General features: G+C 35.6%; 1 protein-coding gene across 3 annotated transcripts; it reads left to right on the top strand.

Moving 5' to 3' along the window:
- Nucleotides 1–4,184: 4,184 nt before the first annotated feature.
- LOC110632314 (protein PHOTOPERIOD-INDEPENDENT EARLY FLOWERING 1) lies at nt 4,185–19,483 on the top strand. Of its 3 annotated transcripts, none has more exons than XM_021780498.2 (22): nt 4,185–4,375; nt 4,503–4,539; nt 4,681–4,726; nt 6,201–6,281; nt 6,379–6,486; nt 6,648–6,728; nt 6,816–6,904; nt 7,010–7,140; nt 7,224–7,291; nt 8,007–8,142; nt 8,507–8,581; nt 8,664–8,737; nt 8,823–8,954; nt 9,680–9,718; nt 10,884–10,952; nt 11,118–11,180; nt 11,267–14,339; nt 14,684–14,748; nt 14,836–14,906; nt 16,432–17,215; nt 17,530–18,053; nt 18,619–19,483. In XM_021780498.2, the coding sequence occupies exons 3-22, from the start codon at nt 4,682–4,684 to the stop codon at nt 19,058–19,060; spliced, it is 6,150 nt and encodes a 2,049-aa protein (XP_021636190.2). In that variant the 5' UTR covers nt 4,185–4,375; nt 4,503–4,539; nt 4,681; the 3' UTR covers nt 19,061–19,483. The 3 variants fall into 3 exon arrangements, with proteins under 3 accessions (XP_021636190.2, XP_021636191.2, XP_021636192.2); XM_021780499.2 differs by having other exon boundaries at nt 4,186–4,375; nt 16,435–17,215; XM_021780500.2 differs by lacking the exons at nt 4,185–4,375; nt 4,503–4,539; nt 4,681–4,726; ... (5 more) ...; nt 7,224–7,291; nt 8,007–8,142 and having other exon boundaries at nt 8,516–8,581; nt 8,664–8,744.
- Nucleotides 19,484–19,839: the final 356 nt, after the last annotated feature.

Below are 19,839 nucleotides of genomic sequence, written 5' to 3'. Positions count from 1 at the left end.
ACAATAATTAAAAAAAATGAAAAATTAAAAACTTATCATGTAAAATGTTTGTAAATTTTCTCCTTAGATAATTTTCAATACAATTTAATAAATAAGTAAATAAATCATAGCTCGGTGTGTAGTTATGAGAACATACATTTGAGTGTAGACTGGAATTTTTATCAAATGCAATCAACACAACAGAATTCATTCATAAATAATTCTATGCGTATAAACACTGCAATTTGACAATTCAATTCAGGACCACTTCAGTCAATTTGATAGATGCATTTGTATTCAATGATTGTATGGTCCACCAAATACAAAATATTACCTTCAAGATCAAAGTACAAAAGCAAAAAATCAATGCCAAGAGTTTGAAAACCATGCAGCTAACTAGTTTTTGCTTAGACTCTTTCGCGTAAGTTTAAATAACAAACGGTAAACGATTCTCTTGACTTGTATCAAGCAAGGGCAAAGTATAATAAATTGATTAAGTTACGTGACATTGTTTATAAGCTTTCCTGGGTATTTTGCTTGAGAATGACTGGCATAAGCTTCTGCATTCTGTGTTCTAATGTGTTTCTTTTGATTCGCCAAAGCTACCTGAAGAAACGATACTTGCATTCCCCAAAGTTATCAGAATCAACAATTTATGATTTATCAATTTGCTTTTTTGATGTGAAGATTGCGGCTTTGAATGCAATTATCAATTTTATTCAATGTTTGAATAACTCGTTGGATTGGGGTAAATTTTCAGATTTATTGTGGGCAACGATAACGCTAATTTTCTTTCTGTACTGATATTAAGACAATATTGAAGAATTATAATTCAAGTTGAATGAGGGAGGGAGATAGAATAGGGCAAAGCCAAAGCAGAAGGAGATGGAGAGATGGTGAGAGTAAGAGGGGGAGGGGGAGGAGGAGGGAGGAAGAGATGTAGGGGTATAAATGAATTGAGCTTAGTCAAGTTTTTAAGAGTCCAAGCTTGGTTTTTAAACTCAAACTGAATTCGAGCCGAATATATATAAGTTCAAACTTGACTTATTTAGAAAACGAGCTTTAAACAAGTCAAACGAAATCACATTTTTTAATTGAACTAAGTTTCGAATAACTTGACTCATTTTATAGAGTGAGTTTTAGATTTATGGTTATTAAGTTCAAATTACGTAATTTTGATTGGCTCTCAAATAAAAATAACTTAATTTTCATAAAAAATTAAATTTAAAATGCAAATAACTATATCTAATCAATACATTTATGTCACGACCCAACCTATGGGCGACCTAAAGCCCCGAGGCCGTAGTAAGCCTAACTGTTCATTTATCCAATTCTAAGGCCCATTGGGCCCAAATTCAAAAACAAACAAATGGACTTTCCAACGGAGTTTTACTCACCCAACACAATAAACAATCCATTGGGAGCTCCACCCTCCACATACTCATTAACATAATAATACATGGGAGCTCAGCTCCCTCATCCAATCCATCAAATCAGTCTTAAAATATTAAGTTTACGTCCAACATGAATATAATATTACGGACCAAATTCAAATAATTCAACACATGCGGAAATTCTAGGAGTAATTAAAATTACACAAATATTAATAAACAACTAAGCGAGTTAACCTGAACAAAATATCCTCAAAATTTTTGAGCAGAGTGGCGTTCGATCGAGTAAAATATCAATTTTAACCATAATCTCTATAACTATCTAAAACTCATGCAACTGTGGAATGAAATGCAACATCATAAATTCACATCATAGCATCAAAAGGTAATTTGGAGCACTCACACACCTGTAACATCATTCATAATATATATCCCTATCGACTCTCTTAATTCCAACAGAACTTCATCGGACTTCCACTTAATAACCAAATCGAGGTCCCAACGAAGAACTCAAGCGTGACCACCCCTCGAAGGATCGGGTCCCAGAACTCAAGCCGTGACTACTCGTCCTATCCATAGTCCACACCACATCACACGCACGCCAACGCCCAAATTACCACAACAACATCCATGGCACATCAATGAATGCAACATAAATCGTGCCTAGAGTTTAACTACATAAATATATGCATATAAGTGATGCATGGGCATAACATATAATAATATCGAAATTACAATTAAAATTAATATTTTACTCACGGACTTGACGACAATCACGGAGGAAGAAGGTCACGACAATCATATTACATTTATTTAATACAATCGACTCAATACAAACAAAGAAAAGACCAATTACGTTCTAAGTCGTGAAAATCCCTATACCTAGGACCTACCCAACTGCAAAGGGTTCAAAACACACTTCTATACTCACAATCCATATATCCACAGTTCAATCATATCACACCCCATCAAATCGATCATCCATCACAATACGCAAAATTTTAATTTAGTCCTTATTATTGATCATTTTTGCAAAAACTGCCCAAACAAGCTCTAAAAATTATAAAACTTTGCCCCACGGCCCTTAGCAATATTACTAAGCTATTGCAAAAAGAATCGTAATTTTTTAAGCTACCACGAATATTTTATGGATTTTTAATCCTATTTAAGCATTAGAAAATTACGAAAAAGTAAGGTTCGGGTTTACCTTTGCCCATTCCGACTTGACAATGGGGGCTAGCCAAAACCTCGGTCCAATTCGGAGACTTTTCCAGAACGTTTGTCAAGCCGAATTTCGCGAATCGAGGATACCTACGAATCCCATAACACGGGGTTAGTACATAAATTTTTCAGAATTTTCTAAGCTCATTAAATGCTCGGAAAAACGGACCCACCAAAAGCGGTGTCGGAAAAATTCGAAATTTATGTCGTTGCAGCTCTCGGCGAATGGAGCGTCTGGTGGCCTCGGTTTTCTCGTGGGATTCACGGTTTTGAAATCTAGCCCAAAAGTCGAAATGGGCTAAAATCTTCCCGAGCAAAAATCGGACAAACCGCTCAATGGATTTGGCGTTCTTGGTGTCTATGGAAAGCTCTCGCCGAGTAGATGATTTTAGACACAAGACCGGTCAATCGGTGGCGGATCGGCGGTTGGCGGGAAAGGAGAGAGAAAGCGAGAGAGAAAAGGGAGAGGGACGACGCGAGGAAGGGAAAAGAAAAGGAAAAAGGCGGTCCGATTCGATTCGGTTCGATTTAGAATACAAAATTTTGAATTTTGAGGTCCAAAAATTCAAAAATTTAAACTCGGAAAATTACGTAGACTCCAAATATATTTTTAGTTTTGCCACGTGGTCTTTAAATTAATTTTTAAAAATCATCAAAGTTTATATTTTCGAAAAATCGAACCCGATTTTTAAAATCCGAAAAATCTCAAAAAAAATTCCTAAAATTTAAATAAAATTAAAATACCAAAATACTCATAAAAATTAAAATTTCGGGGTGTTACAATTTATATATTAATTATATCATAATTTTAAATAATATATTATTTTTAGGACAATTGTAAATAAAACAACAAATATTTAGAATATAATAAAATACAACAATTAATATAAATATTTTTACAAATGAACTAGTTTACGAGCTAATTTGTAAGCCTGTAAATGAGCTGATCTGTGAGTTTTAATGAGCTAAATACTATTAACTTTGAGTTTTGTTCATTTATTGAATTAACCTAAAAATTGAGATTGAATTTGACTCATTTTTTAGACAAACTAAATAGAGCCAAGCCTCGAACAATTTACGAACAACTTAGTTCATTTATAGCTAAAAAAAGAGATTAAAAAAGAAAAAAAATTTAGAAGGGAAAATTAACATTATAAAAGTTTTTCAAAATTTAAGATATATTTGGTAGAATGTTAAAAAATTAAAAGTTAAATATTATTTTTATAAGTTTTAATATTTAAAAAGAGTATAAAAATTTATTATATATTATTTTAATATTTTACATAATCTCTAACATAATAAAAAATATATTAAGTACTATTTATTCAACAATTAAAATAAAATTTTATTCTTCTTAAGTACTATTTATTTATTTACAATAATTTGTAACTATTTGAAGCTCAGTGCACAAGTTTGTAACTATTTCCAAAATCACTAAATGTGTAATACCACAACAGATTAAAATAATACAATAGAAAATAAGGGAATTTAAGCCAGGCCTTGGGCCTAACCATTGGAGAAAAGCGAATATAAGATAGGCCACAAGCCAGGCCCGTATAATCAAAAGACCAAAAAAATATTCACACTTTCGCAAAACACACCGTTTTACAAACCCTAGCTCCTCCAGCAAACCAAACCAGAAAACCCCAAGGCTTTCACCATTTACCACTCACCTCCTTCATCAACACCAAATCTCTATCGATTTCAGGGCCTCAACCACCGCTATGATGAGCAGCGATACCCTCCGTCAACACCAAGACGACGGCTAAATCAGATCCAGAAAGGTTACCATTTTTATTATTTTTTCACTTTTTGTTTTGGTATTATGTATCTGCCATTGTTATTGTCCAACAAATTGTTAACAATTTCATTCTATTTATTATTTGGGGATCATTTTTCAAAATCATGCAGAGTAAATTCAGACGAAAGTCTCACAATTAACAGAAAGGTGAGCACGGAATTTATGCTCACAATTACTTTTTTTTTTTTTTTAAATTCTGCGTCTCAATTTCACTTTATCTAGAGGCGATAATCCTTTTACAAGGTGCAATGGGTCTTTTTTTTTTTTTATTTTACATTTTGGAAACAGCATGGAATTCACCTTTAAGGAAAGCATGCAGAGGAAGAGGAAAAAGGTAAGCCCAAATAACATGACTTCTATTTTTTTTTTTTTTTTGGGTGTGCATTGTATTATATTTGGTTATTCTGCATGTTCAATTTAAAACAATTTTTTTTATACTCATTAGATTATTGGCTATATTCTCAAACCCAAATGCAGAATTTCTTCTTATGTTAAAATCTGTACAAATACATTAAATGACTTTACATACCTTTAGTAATTTCCTCCATGAAATTGATTACTCTGCCTCCTAAAATTTAAGCCCTCACTTATAAGCCTAGGTTATCAATTTTCTTACTCCACAACTTAGAAGAACTAATCTGTAAACTTATATGACTCATTTATTCAACTTTATGCTTCTTGATAAATTCACCTTATTTTATCAGTATATACAAACTTTATTTTAGAGATGAGAATGTTAAGGTGGATGAGTGGCCATACTAGACTAGATAAAGTCTGTAATAAGAATATTAGAGAAAAGGTAGGAGTGGTGCCAATTGAAGATAAGTTGAGAGAAGGGAGATTGAGGTGGTTTGGTCATGTGAAGCGTAGACATACGGAGGTTCCAGTTAGACAAGTAGAGCACATCAGGTTAGAGGATAGAAAGAAAAAAAGGGGTAGACCTAAATTGACTTGGAGGAGAGTAGTACAACATGAACATTTTTTAGGATTTAACCTAAAATCGTTTAGAGTGGAGAAAGCGAATCCATATAGCCGACTCTAAATTTTTTGGATAAAGGCTTAGTTGAGTTATACAAACTTTATTTTGTTTTATCAATAGATTGTAAATCAAAATCCAGTTAACTGTCATCTATAACGTGTCATACTCTGGACATCATTGCACATATGTTTTAGCTTAGCACCTCATTTTTTATTGTTTATTGTCCAAATGGGAAACTTTCTTGCTACATTCTTGCATGTGGTCTCCACAAAATTAAGAATCGGCTGCTAATTTTGGCCAATACTTGGTCACCAAGCATAGGTTAAGCTGCAAGAAATGCCGTGTTAAGTTGTGATTGTTAATTATATCACACACTCTCGTTCATAGTTTGCATTTTACACTGCCATTTTAAGCATTATGATGGTGATTGGTGAGTCACACTTGAATTTTTCATCTTTTAAGCAGAGCTGAGATTAGGTAGGCGGTAGCTAATATCACCCTGTTGTTGTTGTTGTTACAAACAGGGTATATAAGGGTGGGTGGTTTGAAGCTTTAAGTAAATGTGTAAAGCAATAATCGGAACATATAAAATAATGACAGGAATTTTTACTGCATTAGTTGATTATGTCATAAGCATCAGCTATCAAAACCTTTCAATTTTAAATAAACAAAGCTTAAGCAACAACCCAATTTGATTTGTTCTGAAATATACAAGTTCTTGTTATGTTTTAATTTCTGGATTTTGAATATTTTCCAATTCAATGTAAAACCATAGTTTGGTGTTTGAATATGTTGTAAGATACTGACTTTTATGTTCATTTGATCATAGGCACTTGAAGCACCAAGAGAACCTCGTCGTCCTAAAACTCATTGGGATCATGTTTTGGAAGAGATGATTTGGTTGTCGAAGGTATTCTACTAGTTGATTCCTTAAAAATCTGATCGTATTTCATTTTTTTGCCTTCAAAGACAAAACCAACCATGTTAATTAATCTGGTTATCTGCAGGACTTTGAGTCTGAGAGGAAATGGAAATTGGCTCAAGCAAAGAAGGTTGCTTTGAGAGCCAGCAAAGGCATGTTGGATCAGGCTACCCGAGAAGAAAAGAAATTGAAGGTTCTGTTAAATTTTGTTAAGATTGACCCGTAAAGGAAAATTTATTTTGTGAGGAATGGATTGTATTGTAAACAGGCTGAAGAAAGAGTGTTACAAGTTGTTATAAATGTTTTCTTGGTATCACCATTTTGGATTCTAATGTTAGCACTAACTATTATCAGGAAGGGGAACAACGGTTGCGAAAGGTTGCACTCAATATTTCTAAGGACGTGAAGAAGTTCTGGATTAAAATAGAGAAGCTGGCAAGTTTATGTATAATGATTAAATCTTCATCTTCCATGAATTTCTGTAATTTCTTGTGTATATAACTTTACTTGTTTTTGTTCCAGGTGCTTTACAAGCATCAGATGGAACTTGATGAAAAAAAGAAGAGGGCACTTGATAAACAGCTTGAGTTTCTTCTAGGACAAACAGAGAGGTGGGTTTGTTATATTTTATTTGATTTTCTTATCATTAACTTGGAGCTTGGTTTGTATTTGTAAGTTTGTGGATAGGTAACTGACTTTGCTTGTGGTGTTTTCAGGTACTCCACAATGTTAGCAGAAAATCTGGTGGACAAACCATTGCAGCAATATTCCGTAGTGGATCAACAGGATATTCCATATGAGGAACGACAGAAAAATGATACTAAGGAACCAGCACAATTAAGTTCCGGTAAGCATAAGCCTGTAATGCCATTATTAAGTGGTTGCCTGGAGTAATTGACATGTGTTCTCATCACACTTTATTCAACACAGTTGTTCCAGAGCCTCAGTCAGATAGTGGAGACAATGACAATGATTACGATGTGCAATCAGATGAATCAGTGAGTTTTTTTTTTTCTTAATGTGCTTGTATATTAATTAGATTTAACAGTAATAATAATCTGGAAAACCTTTTTGCAGTCAAAATAAAGGGGACATATGCCATGCATATTTTATTAGCTTAAGATTTTATTACTGCCTAAAATATGGATTGTAGAATGTGATTAGGTACCTGTTGAAGCCTTGTCTTGTAGTTTAACCTATTTTTACATAAAGAGGATACATAATTGTGAATGGAAGAAAGATGGTTCGAGTCTTATAAAGTATCTTCAGCTTGTTTAATTGTTAAAGAAACCCTTTGATATTAAAAGCATTTGGGATTTTGGTTTATCTTCTTTTCCCTTTATGCAAATCTTTGAACTGAAGTATCTGATAATTCAGATGCCATTTTATAGAGTTAAGGTGGAAAAAGTTCTGATGTTATTTAAATAAAATAAAATCTGAATAGATTCAAATAGGGAGGGTGAGAAATGGCATTTGGCCTACATGCTGTCTATTAGGTATGATAAGTGAACTGTAAGATTTTGTTAGCATGGGAGTAACTATTCATTTCTAATTATTCTTAAATTTGTTTTTGTGTCCTTACTCCTTGGGCCATATTTATGTTGGCCTTTTTAAGCTAAAAGTTTACTGGTGCTGCTGTAGTGATCTTTCCTTGTGATGCTTTTTCAATCAGTGTGCAATTGCAAATATTCTTATATGATGATGTTGTTCTAGGAAGATGATGAACATACTATCGAGGAAGATGAAGCTCTCATAACTGAAGAGGAAAGGCAAGAAGAATTGGCTGCTCTGCACAATGAAGTTGATATTCCAGTTGAGGAGTTACTTAAACGCTATGCTTTGGAGAGAGGTAAAATGTTATCATGATTATTTTTAGTTCTAATGTTTTGACTTTTGAGGTGCAATTTGCCATTCACTTTCTGCAGTGTATGTGTGTGTGTGTATATATATATATATGTGTGCTGAGTTACGTTTGCTTCATCTTGTGATAATCACATAAACAGTTCCACATATTTGTTCATGCATCAAAAACCTTCTTTGTTGGTTAAAGATTCCTTCTTTATGTTTGTCATCCTCTCTGTGTCTCATATTATGCATGCAGGCATACACGTGTGCACATCTTGGCGAGAGGGACTGGTTGGACTCTGAGTTTTTCCCTCTTTTTTATTTTGTATCATTCTGTTGATAAATTTTATCAATGTGTGCTTTCGCAGTTAGTGGAGAAAATACTCCAGAAAAGAAAAACAATGGAGTTAACCTGACAGTTGAGGGGGGAGATCATGCTGAGAGTAAGTGGCTGTTAATCAATCATATTACTACAGCAATTTGACTGTGACTGATATTAGCAATGGCATTGATATATTTTTTTAGGCAAAGGAAAAGATCACTCTGCTGTTGATGACCCTGAAATGAACAGCTTGCCTGTTAATACTGGTCGTCGTTGTGTAAGTTGTATGTGTTTGTGATTGCCATTGATGGATTACAAAGTCAGTTAACGGGCTCAACATAATATCCATTTTCTAAATACAGGATGAAGTAAATGGCGACTTGGCCATGCCAGAGAACCATTTATCAGAAATTGAGACAGGTGAAACCAGAAATCAATCAAATGTTACTGGTGATCTGAACAAAGATCTATTGCATGATTCCTATGAGGAAGAGGTAAGACTATGCATGCATGTATGAATATGTTAATTTTTGGATTCATGGTCTACTATGCCCTTTGTAAGTTGCTATTTCTATATGCGGAATTTAATTACCATGGGTTCTGTGACAAGAGAAAGTAAAACATGCGCAATCAAATATAAAAAAAATCTCTAATTGTAATTTTTTTTTTTCTTTGGAAATGGCATTTTTTTTTTTCCAGCAGGCAGCTACTTTAGACTAAGAAATATGCACGAGGTATTATCATGAAGTTTTCTTCTTAATCAACCAAAGCATTTTATGCTATTTCTTTTGAGAAATTTAAAGATCCTATTTTAATTTTGGTAACGTATAACATTAAGTCCTTGTTGTGCTCTCTTGTTCTTTGAAAAAATGAAATGAATCAACATAATTGAAAAAATAGCTTTTCAGGATCAAATAACAGAAAGACACATTCTTGTGCTCACATGCACACACACTAATAATATAAAACTGAAGTCAAGGGGCCATGGTGTTGCTGTCATTGTTGCGTAAAAAAATTCTTCCACATGTTATGCTGTGCTGCTTGTGAATCCAATTGTTTGTTTCTGTTTTCTTCCTGAATGTTGTCTGTCACATTGTTTGTTTTAGATTTTTTTTTGCGGCATAATTTAAATGTGAATTTTAATTACTACCACACATATTACTGTTACTGCAAGTTATTTATTCAGATTTGGTGCTTCATGTTGTTCCCTGTAATATAGGAAGATGGTGATTTTGTTCTTGCTAATGGAGAAGAAAAGGTATGTGACATTGTAGCATTCTTTTTCTCTTTTTTCCCCCCCTTCCATATTTATAAGACAGCTTATCTAGATTGCTAGTTTACATCTAAACAGTATTGATCCAATGATTCAAAGACATACAGTTGTAGTGAATTAGGTAATTTGAATTTCTGGTCTAAAGGATCAATGGATTATTTGTTGTTTGGTAGTGGTATACCCTACTGAAAACTCTTCTTTACTCTCTATTCCATTTTTGTATTTTGGGGAAGATTTTGTCATGGGAGGTTTTTTGGCTGAGGAAGTGAGAAAAAAATTTGAGAATCCCATTGATGTTTGTGGGAGGCTAAAAGTCTTGAAAACATTATATTTTTTATTATATGTAATGTATTTATATTGCCAAAATCAATTTTTGTAACCACAGATAGATGGACGCTTAAGTTGAATTGATGTTGTAAAAGGGACGTATTGCTTTGGCTTTGACACACATTCACTTAATCACCCTGCATTATTTCAATTATTTCTAGGTCTTCTTTTTGGTTGATATGTTGGGTGGTTCACTCATTTAATGCCATTTGAAGCTTATCCCTTTGGCACTATAACAGTGAATTTATTGATATATGTTGAATTTTGGGATCAATTCTGTAAATTAATTAAAATAAAGGTTCAATCATTTTTTGGGACGACACGTCTTTGTTTTGGCTTTGGGGGTTTTCTGGTAATGACATTGATAAAATAATGTAGGTGTATTCTCTCTTCAATGGTTGGAGTTTTTTGGGTTGCTGTAATTCCTTTCCAGATTTTTTCATCACAAAAGTGTATGTTGTTGAGTGTGGAGAGATTTGTAACATGGTTTCATGTATTTTGGCAAGAGTACTGCTGGAAACTATAGTTTGAATGATGTCATACTGATCCATAAGTTACTGGCTTATTTTTTTTAGCATATTTTAATGAAAACACTGGAAAGGTCAAGAATTTCAAGAATTTTACGAGTGTGACAACAGGATTAGAACCTCTGTATGTCTGATATGTGTACTTGAAGCACTACCCCATGTCACGCAGTAACCCATGTGTTCATCAATTAGGGGCTGCAATTAGTTTGAATTTCTTTATCTTGCCTTGTGCCGGAAGATCTATCTCTCATGTAGTCAAGTGGAGTTGGGGTAATATAATCTTTTGGTTTTTTTAGGATGATGAGACAACCTTGTCAGAAGAGGAAGAACTTGCAAAAGCTGATCCAAACAATACCATCGATGAGGTACAGATCATGCTTGATATATCATGTTTCTCTACATTCATTCACCTTGCATTTTGGTAAAGAGATATATAATTCTTTTTCAACCATTTAACTCCTGGATGTCTTACTGGTTTAGTCACTTCCTCAGAATTTTGTAAGTCTGAATCTATCTCTGCTGATTTGCAGATTCAATTGCTGCAAAAGGAGAGTGAAATTCCTTTGGAAGAATTGCTTGCAAGGTATAAAAAGGTAGGTGTAGGAATGCTGCTTCTTTTAGCTCACATTGATAGTGTTGTAACTTGATTTTCATTATGTCATCCATGTCCATTTATTAGGAGTTCAGCAATGATGAAGTTTCAGAGGATGAATCTGAATATACCCCTGCTTTGTCAGACAACTTGTTGGATTCTCCAGAGCATAAAGATGTCGAACTGAAGCAACAGGATGTGTCCATGAATGAAATTGTTGAACCTGGTGAACTTTTACCGGTTGAACATCATCTTGTAAATGAACGAGAAGCAGTAAATGAGAAAATTGCTGAAGAAGGAAATGAGAGTAGGATTGCTGATGCTGCTGCTGCTGCAAGATCTGCACAGCCAACAGGAAATACATTTTCAACAACCAAAGTTCGCACGAAGTTTCCATTTCTTCTCAAGTACCCCCTTCGTGAGTATCAACATATTGGCCTGGATTGGCTTGTTACAATGTATGAGAAAAGGTTAAACGGGATTCTAGCTGATGAAATGGGACTTGGAAAGACAATAATGACTATTGCTTTACTTGCACACCTGGCATGTGAAAAAGGAATATGGGGTCCTCATCTAATTGTGGTTCCAACAAGTGTCATGCTTAACTGGGAAACAGAATTTCTTAAATGGTGTCCTGCCTTTAAGATTCTTACTTACTTTGGAAGTGCAAAAGAACGGAAATTAAAGAGACAAGGTTGGCTGAAACCAAACTCCTTCCATGTGTGCATTACAACTTACAGGCTGGTTATACAGGATTCAAAAGTCTTCAAGAGGAAGAAGTGGAAGTACCTGATTTTGGATGAAGCTCATCTGATTAAAAATTGGAAGTCCCAGAGATGGCAAACTCTTCTAAACTTTAATTCAAAACGACGCATCTTATTAACTGGTACTCCCCTGCAGAATGATCTCATGGAACTCTGGTCTCTAATGCATTTCTTGATGCCTCACATCTTTCAGTCTCACCAGGAGTTCAAGGATTGGTTCTGCAATCCAATATCAGGGATGGTAGAGGGACAAGAAAAAGTAAACAAAGAAGTTGTTGATCGTTTGCATAATGTTCTTCGTCCATTTCTACTTCGTCGACTGAAAAGGGATGTGGAGAAGCAGCTGCCAATGAAACATGAACATGTCATCTATTGTAGGCTTTCAAAGAGGCAGCGTAACTTGTACGAGGACTTCATTGCTAGCTCGGAGACGCAAGCTACCCTTGCTAGTGCTAACTTTTTTGGGATGATCAGCATTATAATGCAACTTCGTAAAGTTTGCAATCATCCGGACTTATTTGAGGGTCGTCCAATTATTAGTTCTTTCGATATGGCTGGTATAGACATCCAGTTGAATTCTTCTGTATGTTCGTTGCTTTCACCTGACCCGTTCTCAACTGTTGATCTTTATGGTTTGGGGCTTCTATTTACTCATCTTGATTTTAGCATGACTTCTTGGGAGTTTGATGAAGTAAATGCTATTAGTACTCCTTCAAGATTAATCAAAGAGCGTGCCAACCTAGATAACTTAGAAGAAATTGGGTTTCAACATAAACAGCGGAAGAAGTCACCTGAAACAAGTTTTTTTGAGGAGATTAGAAAGGCAGTGCTTGAGGAGAGGCTAAAAGAAGTGAAGGAACGGGCAGCATCTATTGCATGGTGGAATTCCTTGAGGTGCCGGAAAAAACCTATTTACTCGACAACCTTTCGAGAGCTTGTCACCATAAAGAATCAGGTTGATGATATTCATCGCCAAAAGGTTGATCAACTCTCTTGTTTGTACTCTTCTAAGCTCGCTGATGTTATTCTTTCACCAGTTGAACACTTCCAGAAGATGATTAATCTTATCGAGTCTTTTATGTTTGCCATACCTGCTGCACGTGCACCAGTACCAATTTGTTGGTGCAGTAAAACAGGAAGTTCTGTGTTTCTGCATCCAACTTATAAGGAGAAATGCTCTGAAATGTTGTTGCCTCTTCTTTCACCTATTAGACCTGCAATTGTCAGGAGACAAGTGTATTTCCCTGACAGGCGATTGATACAATTTGACTGTGGTAAGTTGCAAGAACTTGCAGTTTTGCTTCGGCAGTTGAAATCAGAAGGTCACCGAGCATTGATATTCACCCAGATGACCAAAATGCTTGATATATTGGAGGCTTTCATAAATTTGTATGGTTACACTTACATGCGTTTAGATGGATCCACTCAACCAGAGGAGAGACAAACATTAATGCAGCGATTCAACACAAATCCCAAGATTTTTCTCTTCATTTTGTCAACCCGTAGTGGGGGTGTTGGCATCAATCTTTTTGGAGCTGATACGGTTATCTTTTATGATAGTGACTGGAATCCAGCAATGGATCAACAAGCTCAAGATCGCTGCCATCGAATAGGACAGACACGTGAAGTACATATCTACAGGTTAATCAGCGAGAGCACTATTGAGGAGAACATCTTAAAGAAAGCCAATCAGAAGCGAGCTCTTGATGATTTAGTCATACAGAGTGGAGGCTACAACACAGAGTTTTTCAAGAAGCTTGATCCTATGGAATTATTCTCTGGTCATAAAGCTCTTCCAATGAAAAATGTACAGAAAGAGAAGAATCATAGCCATGCAAATGAGGTTTCTGTGTCTAATGCAGATGTGGAGGCTGCTTTAAAGTATGCAGAAGATGAAGCAGATTATATGGCATTGAAGAAAGTTGAACAGGAAGAAGCTGTGGATAACCAGGAGTTTACGGAAGCCATTGGGAGATTGGAAGATGACGAGCTTGTTAATGATGATGATACGAAGACTGATGAGCCCACTGATCAGGATATGACAACTCAAACTAAAGACGGTGGTGTGAATGTAAATATAAAGGATCCTATTGAAGAAAAAACTCTAACTTTTGCTGCCAATGAAGATGATGTTGACATGCTGGCTGATGTCAAACAGATGGCTGCAGCAGCAGCAGCTGCTGGACAAGCTATCTTAACTTTAGAGAATCAGCTCCGTCCTATTGACAGATATGCTATACGTTTTCTGGAATTGTGGGATCCAATTATAGACAAAGCAGCCATGGAATCTGAAGTTCGGTTTGAGGAGGAAGATTGGGAACTAGATCGTATTGAGAAATACAAAGAGGAAATGGAAGCTGAGATTGATGATGACGAGGAACCACTGTTATATGAAAGTAAGCAATTTTTATGGATCTTTTTCTTTATGTTATTAAAAAATTATAAATTAGTAATGCCATTACTTCTTTGTGAGGCATATTATCCAATTGTGTGAATGTGTTCAGAATTTATTTATTTGTCCGGATTGCCGTGCTTTTATAATAAATAACATGCCATGTCAACTGCAGTTATATACATTATATAACATGCATAAACCATATCCAAGGAACTGCTTGTTAAGGTGCAGTGTTTTTGTGTAGGTGTGATGGTCTTAAACTCATTGATGAGCAATTTCTGTGTTATGCACTGTGCCCACCTTGTCAATTGTTGTTATGCATACTGACTTGTCTACTAATATCAGGATGGGATGCTGATTTTGCAACTGAGGCATACCGACAGCAAGTTGAGGCCCTAGCTCAACATCAGGTTAGAGAATTTTATCATTTCAAATTTTCCTTCAGATCTGTCCCACAGCTGGTTGATTTATGTACATGTTTGATGTTGGTCATGTAGTTGATGGAAGAGCTGGAAGCTGAAGCTAATGAGAAGGAAGATGCAGATGATGGATATTGCGATACCATGATGTAAGATAATTCTGAACTCATCCTGGAATATATCTGCTGGACAATTTACTTTTTGTTCTAAGGAAAATAATATTAAGATGTACTTTTGCCAGTGTGTGTGAGCAATCAAGTACCTAACCGTTTTCATGCCATTTCAATTTTTTAGTATGAGGATAATGAGTTAGTGGCACCAAAATTTAATAGAAGCGCTTGATACACCCCATTGCAGTACCACGGTGATAGACTCTTCTTGCACCATGGACATGCCCTGGCCTCAAACCCCTGCAACTGTGATATCACCTTTAAAAAACTGTTCGGAAGATTTTGCCTTAAGGCAGGTGGAATGGAGGAAGCAGATCCATGTTGCCAAAACTGGGAAAAAATTCTTTTGACCAATAAAATATTTCCTGTTTGACCAGTTATCCAATACTTGCTAAACAATGGAAAACTTTTGCCGGACAAAATAGGGAGTGGAACAGATATCATGCCTTGGGGATATAGGGTTTAGCAATGGGTACTGGTCTAGCAAGGGATATAATAAAGAGGGGAGGGGGGGGGGGGGGAGAGAGAGAGAGAGAGAGAGAGAGATCAATTTTGGCAGAAAACATTGCTTATGTGGTTGGCAAAACTTGAGTAATTGATAGATCTTAGGGTTTAGGTTAAGTGGAAACAGGAATACGGTTTAGAAATCTATTAGGGTTTGATCTGATTTGAGCACAAATAAGAGGGTTTGAGGGAATCTGAAAAGCAATAAAATGGGGATTGCAGAGTTATGTTTTAGAATGGTTAATTTGATGATCAAGGCTAGGAAATATGGGAGGAACTAGGGTTTGTGATGATGGGACAATGAAGAATAGTATGAGATTGGAATATGGTTAGGGCAAAAAGATATGGTGAGCTACTTTAGTGTTATGAATTTAGAAAGAATTGAAAGGCAAGAAGAGATAGGGAGAATAGAAAAGAATAATTACTGGAGGCTCATGTTGCTTCGAAATAAAATCCCATTGCTCATAATAGGATTACTAAAAGCCTAAAGGTAATACTCCCTCTGTACCATAAAAATAGACTTCTATTTTGACATGGATTAAGAAAATGTAGTTAAATTAATAAATTTTGTTTAGTCTTTTCCTAATATACCCGCCACTTATATTATTTCATCAAAATTAAATAACTCATGTTACTAAATTATTTTTGGAACTAATAGATTTTACTTTTTCAATGCATATTAAATAGGGGCATATTAGTAAGTTAATAAATAAATTACTATTTCAAAAAAGAAAGTGCCTATAATTTGGGACAAATGAAAAAAAGAAAAGTACGCCTATTTTTGTGGAATGGAGGGATTATCATGTTACATGGGCATTTGTAGAGGCTTTTCTATTCCTTATCCTATTAGCACGAGAAAACCCAAAAGAAAGGGAATCGCTGATTGATGCTATGTTGTAAGCAACAAAACCTTGATTATATGGCTATTTTTTAGGAATGACTTGGTAGTATCGTTTTGTTATTTGGCCATATTTTCAAACTTCACTCTGTTTTTTGTTAGCAGGAATGAAACGCCAAGCAATACTAAACCTAAGTCCAAAAAGAAACCGAAGAAAGCCAAGTTCAAATCTCTGAAGAAAGGATCTCTCACTTCTGAACTGAAACATGTGAAAGAGGAACCGTCAACAGAAACTATGTCCATGGATGATGATGTCATATATCATGAGGAAGCCGCTTATTCAGATATGACATCACAATACCCAGGTGTGCAGAAAAAACGTAAGAAAGTTGAAACAGTTTATGTTGAATCTGGAAAGAGCTCGAAGAAGTCTAAGAAATTGAAGAAGACCTCTGAAACGTGCCTGTCAGATCTAGACTCAAGCCTGTCTGGTAAGCAGCAAGATGATTCTGTAGAATTAAAACCATGTGAGAACATGGTTGCTGATCTTGAGCAGAAGCAAGCAGGCAGAAGCAAAATGGGAGGAAGGATCTCCATCACTGCCATGCCTGTGAAGCGTGTCTTGATGATTAAGCCAGAGAAGTTAAAGAAGGGGAATGTTTGGTCAAGAGATTGTGTTCCATCTCCTGATTCTTGGTTGCCACAGGAAGATGCAATATTATGTGCTGTTGTGCATGAATACGGTCCACAATGGAGCTTGGTCTGTGAAACATTGTATGGGATGACTGCTGGTGGGTTTTATAGGGGAAGATATCGCCATCCAGTTCATTGTTGTGAGAGATTTAGAGAACTAATTCAAAGATATGTCTTGTCTGCCCCTGAAAATCATTTTAGTGAAAAGACAAGCAGTGCAGGGTCTGGAAAGGCCCTCCTCAAAGTAACTGAGGTAAATCTCAATGTAACAAGGCTTTTCAAAAGGACCTTCTCAAGGATTATATAACCTTTGTTCTTGCTCTGATGGCTCTCTCTCTCTCTCTCTCTCTCTCTCTCTCTCTCACTTACAGATGCACACACACACTCTTTTTGCTTTTGAGTGATTAAAGTCTGCTGCTTATTAAATTGCTCATAAATGTGTGTGGATGAAAATGTGAATAATCGCTAGATGATCAATGAAGTTAGTGTATGGAGTTTGATAATTCTAACAAGGAAATACTAGTACTACAAAGAGATGCTCTGCTGATATATTTTCCATTGTGGCAGGATAATATTCAGATGCTCTTAAATGTTGCTGCTGAGCAGCCTGATCATGAATTACTTCTCCAGAGGCACTTCACTGCTCTGCTTTCTTCTGTATGGAGGATGACATCACGCGTTGACCGCCAACAAAACCTTTCATCATCTAGAAATGGCCTCTATTTTGGTGGAAAGTTTTTCAGCTCTTTCAATCAGATATCCTGGAATTCTGTGAAGGAACCTGCAAAAAGAATGAAATTCACTACTTCAGCTCAGAGTTGTAAGTTGTTGGCAGCTGCACTCCATGAATTCAACAGTAGACCCCTGGATGACACAGTCTCCATTTCTAACCGAATTGAAGATGCTCCTTGCATTTCTGAACAGTTGGAAGTAACGCTGGAATTTGAAAAGGAGGAAGGTGATTCATTGATTCCATTTCCACCTGTCATAAATTTGATGATACCCATCACAGACCCACTAAGATTCAGAAACAAGGATGTTGGAGAACATAATCTTAAAGCTTTCACAAATGTGGCCGAGAGTCGATTCAAGTAAGGCTTCTTGCTACCATGAAGTTATTGATTCATAGTGTATTTGCTTTTATTGTCAACACTTGTTTGTCAATTCTTTGGTTTGAGGCCATTTGCACAATGGCTTTATCATTGTTAGTTTTGTTTGCTGAAAGCATGCAGTTGTAGTTTCTCATAGTTGGACAGTTTGATCTCGAGTTCTGCTAGATTTTTTTCTGACTTTGGTGGTCTACTTGTTAAAAATAGGCCTATGTAACCATCTGAAACCTCATTTTCTTTTCCGAGCATCCACAGTGCATTTCATTCTATTTATTAATTTCCTGAGGGATGTACCTGATGAGTGTTGTTTGCTGTTTTATGTGGATATATACAAATAACAATGTTTAGAATGTCCAAAATATTGCTTTGAATATTGTTTAAAAGAAAACTCTTTGAATAAAATGCATGAGAAGAAGTAGATATCCTTGTTTATTGCATGATAGTGATATTCATTAAAGTTATATTTTCAGACTTCACCCTGTATATATGAAATAAACACTGGGATTGGATTCTTGGAAGTTGCTAATAAAGCAGCATATTTTCTCAGGGATGCAGCGAGAGCTTGTTTTGAAGGCAGTCTGGGTTGGGCATCATCTGCATTCCCAGCAAATGATGTCAAGTTGCGGACAGCTTCAAAGCCACAGTCCTTGGGAAAGCATAAGCTGTCTGTCTCTGACTCGAAGCCACCTAGATCAAAATTGAAGAAAACTTCAGAGCGTGGTGAGATGCATAATTTATTTGCAGAGCCAGCATTGCAACCACTGTTGACAGTTTCACCCAGGGACCCCAATTTAAGGTTTGACCTTGCTCCAGCTGTCATTCAGGATGGGTGGACAAATGATAGAGACTCTTGTTCTATTTCTTATTTGGATGAGGAACTTCCAGGGGAACTGGGGAGCTTTGAAGCCATGCCTCACGATTACGTCCCTGGTTTAATCTCTGGCCTAGATGATTGTTCGTTGTTGCCTGAATATACTGATATTGGGTAGGATTGACCGAGAACTAAACTGCAAATTCTGATTCTCGCTTGTGACATTTAGAAATCAGGTATTCTCACTGCAATCCCAAGTATTGAGTACTCCCAAATGAATTGGCATGTTTTCATGCTCTTGGGGGCAAATGGTGGATGACAAAAACATTGAATGACGAACAAGAGGAATTCAGCATGTCTGCTTGTTCACGCGCTGGAAATTATGGTTTGGTCTGAAATGTTCTCTAGGAGATCGGGGTTAGGGAAAATAGGAATTGTAACATAATTTTTTTTTTTTTTGAATTTGAATTTAATTCTTATTGGGATGTGCCAATTTTGCTGGGGCTTGGATTAACAGATCAAACTTTGGCATGTTTCCCTCACACAAAAAGGAATTAGGATAGAAAATTTGGTGATTAATGAAAAGTGAGGTTCCTCTCTCTATGTTGTGCTCTCTTTCTCCTGCATATGCATGTACGGCAAGTACGAACATGAAAATTTTTTGTCTAGTTTTCTTTATTTCTTCGAAGGTTGTCAAGCATCCGCATGTAGCACAATTATGCAATCATGGGATTTTTTATCTCGTTTTTTCATAAAATTAATGCCTCATTTACATTTAGAAGTTAAAAATATAGACAGCACCATTTATTGTTGTTAATATAAAATGGTTCTGTTTTTATGAGAAAGTATATATATTTTTTTAAGTGTTATTAATTTTTAGAATTTTATAATTTTTTTTATAAATAATTATTTTATAAAAAAATGTTATATTTTATAATCTTCTACCTTTTTTTTTTT

Source organism: Hevea brasiliensis, chromosome 15 (genome assembly GCF_030052815.1).
Source record: "Hevea brasiliensis isolate MT/VB/25A 57/8 chromosome 15, ASM3005281v1, whole genome shotgun sequence".
NCBI lineage: Eukaryota > Viridiplantae > Streptophyta > Magnoliopsida > Malpighiales > Euphorbiaceae > Hevea > Hevea brasiliensis.
The sequence above is the reverse complement of the archived record's forward strand: the minus strand, read 5'-3'. Positions and strand labels throughout refer to the sequence as shown.

Bases quoted from the DNA above. Each gene is read 5' to 3' on its own strand.
- LOC110632314 (XM_021780498.2), top strand. From the start codon at position 4,682: ATGGAATTCACCTTTAAGGAAAGCATGCAGAGGAAGAGGAAAAAG. The intron at 14,749-14,835 runs GTTAGAGAATTT...TTGGTCATGTAG, and splicing joins AGGCCCTAGCTCAACATCAG to TTGATGGAAGAGCTGGAAGC. The intron at 14,907-16,431 runs GTAAGATAATTC...GTTTTTTGTTAG, and splicing joins GGATATTGCGATACCATGAT to CAGGAATGAAACGCCAAGCA.